Below are 9563 nucleotides of genomic sequence, written 5' to 3'. Positions count from 1 at the left end.
AGGTGACTGTCTCATGATCTATGTCTCAAACATATATATCTACCACAGGTGACTGTCTCATGATCTATGTCTCAAACATATATATCTACCACAGGTGACTGGCGTAGGCAAGGGGGGGGGTGACTTTTGTGAAACGTGTAATTCCGTTGAGTTTTTTTTAGGGAGGGGGGGGGGTGGGGGCGGGGGTGCAGGAAATTGAGCCAAAATTTGCTCTGTGTTTTCATTACGACTTATTTGGCTTGAGTAAAGTCTCCGACGAAGTTTTAGCTATGTATGAATGTCATTTCAAGGTTTATAAATAACACTGATTTTTAGATAAATATTCCAGTGTAAATGGAGAGGGAAATTTAAAATATTTCTTTGACAAATAACAAGAAAACAAAATCATTATAAAACAGAGATTTATTTACTCTCTGCAAGATATGTAACACATGGATATTGAAACGTTGCTTATATCACTTAAGCCGAACTAACGTTTATCGATTCCGTGACACTGAAGCAATTGTCCTTAGCATTAAAAAATGGTATTTTTCTGATATATTTTTTGATCTAGTTAGGTCGCTTTATATAAATTAACTTTGTTGTCGTTTCTCAAGTTTTACCCAAATGCCATTTCTGGAGCGAAGAATAGCTTCCGGTCGTGGAATGGTCTCGTGTTCTAGATCTGGCAAAATCTTGAACCTAGTGATAAATATAGATTGGTTATATCATAATATATACGATTACTACTGGTTCTCTAAACATGTGTATCGTTACAATTCACTGACATCAAACAAACACTCTTCAAATCCGGTTCTAGTCATTATCGACATGACTTTCTTGCAAAAAGCAAAATTTCTCCAAAATGTCCTGCAGATTTTGTTAAGAAATATTAAGTTTTCATTTTGAAACAAACCTCATTTGACACTCATACTGATGTAATTGTAAAGATGAAATAAGATACAGATCTTAATTTGTGTTTCACTCGGCTGCTGTGTGACGCACATGTCTCATTTCACCTACCGTTTGATAATCTTTGCAATCGCCACTTTGATTTCATTCATTGCAAAATTTTGGCCAATACAGTTTCTGTAAAAAAGGAATAAGCTAGAGTTCCATTGCAACTGTCGTCTATAAAATAGGAGAAGGTTACCATTCCTGCACATAAGACTTAAAATCCTGTTCTCATTTCAGATATCTCTTTCTAAACCGTACCTTTATGCATAATGTGCCCACGTATAATCAATTTTGAGTTTAAAACATCAGTTTATTTACATTTGAGAAATTTTACATTTCATTTTAATGGACACATTCATATACTAAAAAGCAGTTGTCTTTCGCACAGCTGCACATTATATCCCAAACCATGTCCTTACTCATTTTGTTGTGATTGAAAATTTCTTTATGTTCTTTATCGTTAAGACTTTCAGTGTTAAACCATTCCTACTAAATATGGCATGAGGCAATGAATATCGTGTTTGACAAATACAGGTAAATTATCATTTTCGTCTGTAGAATTCTGCACTAATTCGACAGAATGCATGTACATGTATTTCATATCTGAGAGAAATGATGCCTGCACCAAAGCTGCAATCTGCTTGTCTATGTCAAAATCAAATCAAGTTTTTGCAGTTTTAAGTTATATTAGTTAAGCGAGTTCTTTTACTCTTGGAAACTGTGAAAGGAAATGATTGGTTGGATAAATGCAAAGACATGTGATTGGAAAAGTCGCTGACAACACAGGAAACGTACATCATAATGATACATAGAAAACAACAAAGAAAACACTCAACAGACCCAAAATTGGATAAACACCCTGGAAAAATACGATAAGAAAAAGACTAGAAGTTCCGAAAGGACACGCGTTTTCTGCTTCATTCATTACACCCGTTATGTAAGTCCTGGCAAAGGCAAGCAATTAATGCCACGTTCCCTAAAGCGAACAATGTACACAGCAACGGACCATCAGGTATATTAATTGTTATCAAACACGTCCAACGTTATACATGTATCGTAGGATATTGAATATTTTTTTCCAATGAGATCATTATGACGAACCTTCCCATACTTTCCACCATTTTTTTTCTATTATATACGCATATATAGTGATGATAAGAAACTAAACCAAACCCATACCTTGGACCTGCTGAAAACGGAACGAAACTGAAAGGATCCCTCGTGGTCTCTTCGGAAAATCTGTCTGGCCTAAAATTCTGAGACATTTAGACACAAATGATTAAACAATGTGTGGTAATTATGTAAATGTTACATTGAAATATATGCAATACTTGATTTCATCCTTTCAGTCATATTTTTACTAATGCTACAAAAACTCGTATAATGCTTATTGCATCGAACACAGTTTGTATTTTTTGTTTGATAGAATAAGGTAATATTCAGAGTAACGAAAACGAAGCACGTTTAGATAGATGAATGTTTTGGATAGAAAATAAAGTATCATTTATCAGACTATTTTTCCTTTGGTTTCAGAAATCAAAAAGGCAATATATCATGTATCTCACTTCAGGATCCGTCCATACATCTTCGCGATGGTTCATTGAGTCAATGAGGATGTTCACTTCACTGTTGGCTGGTATTGTCAGTCCATCTACAATGTGTTCTCTAGTTGTAATTCTAGCTATCACACACACTGGAGAGTACACACGCATTGATTCCTTCAAAAACAGTGACAGTCTTGACATCTCCTGAATGTCTGACCTACAATAGAGAAACATAATTTTCAATTCGCAAAGTTACTGTTTAAACCGGACTACAATGAGCTCTTCAATACCAGGTCTATTTCCCGAAAATTGATATATATATATATTAGGAGTAATTTGTTTCGACAGTTTTACCGATGAATGTGTATATTTACGTTTTTTTATTAAATCTGACGGTACAAGTTATAAATCTTTCAAATTTGGATTCGAAAATAACAAAATGAAAGTTTTCAGAATACTTCTTAGATGTCGCGTGGAAACTGTCATTGTGTCTAAGAAAGAGGTGACCTTTCAGTGTCAGCATTGATTAAAAAACGAGTATAATTATCACTACGTATAATAGGAGCAAACCTTGTCAGATAATCCCATCATTGTCTGTTTGAATTCAACACACTTGCACCAACGTTAATCTTTTTAATCGCATTTAATATTTTAGGAGTACTTGTAATGTTTATTGATATTCAAAACTTATAAATAGAAAGTAAAATTACCATATGCAAAAATAAATAAAATTAATAAACAAAAATATGCCTTTTCAAAGTGTTTTATATGATTAATCGTACCATTCCACTTGTGTCTTGTCTCCTATCACCCTCCGAACTTCCTCATACACCTTCTGCTGTTCGTCTGGATATTTGGAGCAAAGATACAGTGTCCAGCTGATTGCAGCCGCTGTGGTATCATGACCTGTAATTTAATATCACAAAATAAATCATAGTTAGTTACGTAATTTCAGGTGTTTCTGATTAGTAGAATATGTTGTATAAAATAAAAAGTATTTGCAATATGACTACGTTGTATGTGATAGATGAACTGACATTCAATAGACTTCATTGAACAAGCTGAAGAGGTATGTTTTAATGACTACAAATGTCACTACGGAGTACAAAGAGCAGTCTCTAGGTAAACTTTTGTTTGTAACATTGCTGCTTGTGTTTTATCAATTGTAACTGGAATGTAATGAGATAATAGATAATGACAAACTCACTAACACGTGGATACCAAATCATTTAACTCATACCAATTATCTAACAATATTGTTTCACGAATTCAAATTTATACTTTTAGTTTTACGTGTCCAAATTTATACTTTCAGTTTCACGAATTCAAATTTATATTTTCAGTTTTACGTGTCCAAATTTATACTTTCAGTTTCACGAATTCAAATTTATATTTTCAGTTTTACGTGTCCAAATTTATACTTTCAGTTTCACGAATTCAAATTTATATTTTCAGTTTTACGTGTCCAAATTTATACTTTCAGTTTCACGAATCCAAATTTATACTTTCAGTTTTACGTGTCCAAATTTATACTTTCAGTTTCACGAATTCAAATTTATACTTTTAGTTTTACGTGTCCAAATTTATACTTTCAGTTTCACGAATTCAAATTTATATTTTCAGTTTTACGTGTCCAAATTTATACTTTCAGTTTCACGAATTCAAATTTATATTTTCAGTTTTACGTGTCCAAATTTATACTTTCAGTTTCACGAATCCAAATTTATACTTTCAGTTTTACGTGTCCAAATTTATACTTTCAGTTTTACGTGTCCAAATTTATACTTTTAGTTTTACGTGTCCAAATTTATACTTTTAGTTTTACGTGTCCAAATTTATACTTTCAGTTTTACGTGTCCAAATTTATACTTTTAGTTTTACGTGTCCAAATTTATACTTTTAGTTTTACGTGTCCAAATTTATACTTTCACTTTTCCTTTTTTTGAATGCATTAAAGAGGCTTTATACTTTCATATCAGGATCATGATATCTTATAGGAATTTAAACAAAGATAAATAGATACAATGCTGTTTAGTTATCACTAAGAATTTGTCTTTGATTACTGACCTCCAAAGAGGAAGGTGTCGACCTCGTTCCTTAGCTCAAAGTCCGTCAGTCCTTTCCCCTCTTCGTCTCTGGCGGTGAGTAGGATATCCAGGAAGTCCAGTCGACGCTTGGTCATAAGGGAAGGGTCGTCCGCCTACAGATAAATATTTACATATTCATGAGGTTAGATACATTGAATGTTCAACAAGATTTCATTTGTTTTGTATTATGACCTTCATATCTTGATGGCGTCATACACATTGTGACGTAAGTAAACAAATTACAGTATGAGAGTTTCAGCATTAGATCTTATACCAGTCGAATGAAACTCCCCGCGAAGGTTTTTATATCTAGTCAATGTACCTGATAATACAGATATTCAGCTGGACTTTCATGTAAGATTGATAAAAATCGTCAGAAAGGAAAACTTACAAAACTCAGTTTTTATAAATATTAATGAAAATATAGCTACATGTATTATCTTTTATATTTAGATAATTCACTGTTATTGTGAAAATATACTTACAATGGATTTTCTTCGTTGTTGGATGACCTTTTCATCAAAATCGTGTACATATTTTACATACTGAAAATATTTCTTGCCATCCGCGGAGAGTCGATAAAATATTTCTGGGTACAGCCAAGGTTTCCTGTTGGAGATTACATCATCCTATTGTTAAATACACGACTATGCAAGAGATAATATGAATGTGTTTTCCTCTATGGAAAACTAAGTTTATTATTTCGCGTAACATAAATTTCGATAATGAGATGAATTGATGCGCATAAAGAATCTGTTTCGAATGGAATTGCACCGTTGGTTGCAAATGTTTGTGAGATATACATATTGTTTAACATTGCCTATCTTCACAACTATTTCAGAAAAATATTTTAAAACATATCACTTTTGAAGATAAATATTTGTGAATTGTTATTTATTGACGGCTAGTTAAATGTTATGAGATGTCAGTCGTGCGATATTTACAATTAGAAATCTAATGCAGTTAAAATGTATCTTAAGGACTAGATTTGTTTTGTGTCAGCAATCTCTTTTTCAACAATCTGTGCAGAGCGATAGAGATACAATATTTTGTTATATACCACTACTGAATTCAATCCCTTCAAATATTACAATTGACGATGTGTGTCATTTCAGGAATGAAGGATACAAATATCATTCCACGAACCCCTACCCCCTCCCCCCCCCCAACCCCCCCCCCCCCCCCAAAAAAAAAAAAAAACAAATAAACAAACAAACAAACAAAAAGAAATAAGAATAAAAAAATACCTTAATTACATTAGCCAGAACTCTTCAAGTTATGATATTCATGCTTAGCAATTTCATCATCATCGTCTTATCGAAAATTCTTAAGAAGGTACAAATTCAGAATATATATTGTACTTTTCATATCACCATCGTTATACAAACCAGTCATTTTTATGCAATTTCTTGACAGGAATTTGTATACAATGGATATTCAATGATGTCGTCAACTTAACAAAGTACTTACAACATCCTAGCACCTGCTAGAGACAGTATATTCCGGACAGCGGTCACGTAAGGATGACTTGAGCTATACAGAAAAGAAGATTTTAATTAAAGTGAATGTTACTGACAGATCAAAGATGAGGAAACGATGCATTGTTTGCTTTCAAAGAAATTTTCAGTTTTCCAATATTTTATATAGCCATATACATCAAGTAATATATTGGTTTTGGAACAATGTGATCAATAAAGAAACATATTTGAAATGACTTGTACCGTTGGTCGGAACGTTTGTGAGAGCTAATTTCATATTTTTTCTTTTCCAAATAGCAAAATATTAACATCGTTTTACGATAACCGGAGTTGGCTTGATATAACATTGTACCATTTGTGCTTATATTTCTGTATCAAGGTACACTTTTATTTGGTACCTAAACGACACATGTATATTAGGTGCCGTGGTACATAATACTTCAATCTGCCTGACTGTATTCCACTATCGTAGTTTTCCTCGGTAAGCTAGTCAAAACAAGGATTGTTCTAGACTGTTTGGCATTTTCACGTGTTTAATGTCCAGAAAATGATGACAATTAAATTAGTTTTGTTTGTTTAATTGTTTAGTGATAAATTACCTACCCTTCCTCCTGTATTTGTTCATCAAACGAAAATGCACATCTTAGAACTGTATCCAGGGTAGCCATACCCGCAGGCTCACTGAGTTCCACACCTTTACCGTCAGATGATGCCTCCTCCAGTTTTGTCTTGAATACATTTTATAACGTTTAGTTTTGCTTATCTGAGAAATGATCATTTTAATAAAACTGCTATTTCATTGCTGACAAAATACAAGTGTGGTTGGAGATTTTATAGAGACAATTATCATGCATTTAATGTGAAGTGGGCAGACAAGCAAAATGTAAGTGCCAACTTAAGGCGATGTAATATCGAGACCAGGTTCAAGAAAGGGTTCCAGCGCTCTAGACGTACTATAAAAGTGTCGAATACTTTGTTGAAAGTAGGAACATATGATTTTAGAATGTCAAAATGGAAGGCCGGGGTTAAAAGACGTCGGTTTCTCTCCCACTGCTTTCCCGAATTCACCAACAGGCCTTGTCCTGTTTATAGAAAAAGTACAGAGAGTCACCATTTATATAAAACGCAGATCTCAAAATAGGAGTAATGTAGTACTTTCTAGATATATTGCTTTTTAGACTCTGTTACTGACCTCTTCGTATTTGATACCGAGTTATTTCAGTTAAGGCTAGATAACTTGTAGCAAAATCTCATTCGAGGCCAATCTCAAGACGGAGTAATTTTTCTAGAACATAAACGAAATACGGACTCCATTTCCCGCGCAAGATTTGGCCGAAATTGCATAAAAAATTTCAATTATTTTAATTTTCAAACTGTTCTATTTGAGATTACCTCCTTTAATGGATGTTAGAAAGTCAATACGACGTAATTTTAATTAAGGCATCCCTGGCGTGAAATATCGCGTAAATGTAGCAGATCGATTTGACATACAAGAAAAAAACTAGCGCTCTCCGTTCATGTTCAAGAACGTGTGTTTCACTGCAAATTGGAACCAGCTGGCCGAAATGACCGATGCAAAACGCATGATTTATCGCATATCAAAGTCAGGACAAGACTGTTAAAGTCGTTTCTTATTTGAAAATTCACCCTTTGTAATATTTGAAGAAAATAAATACTTTTTTCCAAATCAGGCAGAAATTAACAACAGCCCTTAGCCCCAAATGATGCCACAGTGAAAATACAAATGATAGTTTTTATCGACTTATTGACATTTATTCATATCACTCTGTATTTTAGATATTTAAAAAACCCCACTATGCATCGCATAGTGTGCATGGTCTCGGTAATATTAGAGTGAGGAATTCAAGACAAGAGAGACAACTGGATAAGAAAAATGTTGTTATCAACATATCTGTGTCATCCAATCACTTTTCATTACTTACCTAACCATGGTACAAATGCAAAGTAACCGCCGCCAGTCTGCACAGGTTTTGGTTCGGTCGTTTTCAAAATTATCTTGGCTGTTTCCGGATGACACAGGGAAATTACAGGATAGAAAAACATAATCCACATCCCGGAAACTTTCTTTCCAGTCTCTTTGATCCCTTTATCTACTAGACGTAAGTAGTCTGCAAACTCTGGCATCTATATCAAAATAGTATTCTTAAAAGTACAAAAGTTAGAAAATCTCGAAATGATAAACCAGGAACTGGTAATATGGGAAACTGACAAGAACACTTATGGTATCCCAACACTTAAATATTAAATAACAAAAATCAATGCTTTCTTGCAAATACTAGTAACTACAATAAAAAAAAACGCTTGATGTTTAATGATGATTTAGAGATGCGATAGAATAAAGGCATGTCAAACCGATATCTGCCGTCAATTGTTTAAATCGTCCGGCAAATAGCCGAAGTAAAGAGTAATCAAATAGCCAGTATGTGAGTCTCGCAAACAGTTTCAAATATACAACATATTAATGAAGGTATATTTTTCTATTTCCTTTTCAAAACTTAAACGAGACAATTACAAGAGGACATAACCGAATTCAATATTAAATTTATATAATTTTCTTCATTGGCACTGAAACAAAGAGTCGACTTAAGTGATGTCCGTGTTGATTGGAATTACTAGTATATGTACGTCACTTTCAAAAAGCTGAATTTACTTACCAGGTGTAAATGTCCCCAGATAGGATGACGCTTGCCAATCGACAACATTGCGCTTGATGAAAATAAAGCACTGTTTGTTCTATGTGTTTTGACTAAAGTACTGCCCTTCCGTATGAGATATACGAGAAGTATAGTACCACATATCAACACTGAGAAGTCCATGCTTTTGTTGTCTGAAATAACAAATACATTGCATTAAAGAACATTAGTTACAAAGTTCGTTACATTTAAAGTAATTGTCTCTTCGTATCTAAGGAATTATAACCTTGAAGAAAGAAACATTTTAAGCATAAACTTTCGAATATCGATAGTTTTCAATAAGAATTTTATCAGTTATAATACAGATCAAATGCCTATGGTGAAATATTGCAAAATTCAGATGATTAGCATAATACAATTACATACAAAGCATCTCTGATGGAAAGAACACGTCCTGATTATATCAGTGGAATGACAAAGAGAATTACAAATAGTGGACCATAAATACATAATTTCCAAAAAATATCAAAATTATTATAGTAGTAAAATCTGAATATGAGTTATGTCCAAAACCTTATCGTCATATATCACACATACACTCAATAAACAAGAACATAACACTACACTACACTTGAGAATCTTTCATCCTTTCTGTCATATGTAACAATGGGTCGAAACAGTAGATACCAAATGACAGAGTACAGAGCGAAACTGCTATTTAAGTTGAGGATTCAGTGGTAACGTATTCCTTTTCTAGGCGACCGGGGTTCGATTCTCCAATCTGACGTGGACAGGTATAGATTATCTCATAGACTGCGCTTTCCCGATGTTCCGATTTACCAATCAATCGTTTGCTGCTAGACA

The 9563-nt window shown here is 33.5% G+C and overlaps 1 protein-coding gene across 1 annotated transcript; it reads right to left on the bottom strand.

The window, feature by feature from the left end:
• Window positions 1-469: 469 nt before the first annotated feature.
• On the bottom strand, window positions 470-8756 carry LOC132550919 (cytochrome P450 4F6-like). Its single transcript, XM_060215021.1, has 12 exons — window positions 8721-8756; window positions 8022-8190; window positions 7000-7121; window positions 6649-6773; window positions 6038-6100; window positions 5053-5176; window positions 4548-4680; window positions 3263-3386; window positions 2502-2697; window positions 2116-2192; window positions 1003-1068; window positions 470-681 (listed from the first exon to the last, which is right to left on the bottom strand). The coding sequence occupies exons 2-12, from the start codon at window positions 8188-8190 to the stop codon at window positions 573-575; spliced, it is 1308 nt and encodes a 435-aa protein (XP_060071004.1). The 5' UTR covers window positions 8721-8756; the 3' UTR covers window positions 470-572.
• Between the last annotated feature and the right edge of the window lie 807 nt (window positions 8757-9563).

The sequence above is a fragment of the Ylistrum balloti genome, unplaced genomic scaffold (genome assembly GCF_031769215.1).
Source record: "Ylistrum balloti isolate Yb309-2 unplaced genomic scaffold, AGI_CSIRO_Ybal_v1 Utg370158, whole genome shotgun sequence".
NCBI lineage: Eukaryota > Metazoa > Mollusca > Bivalvia > Pectinida > Pectinidae > Ylistrum > Ylistrum balloti.
The sequence above is the reverse complement of the archived record's forward strand: the minus strand, read 5'-3'. Positions and strand labels throughout refer to the sequence as shown.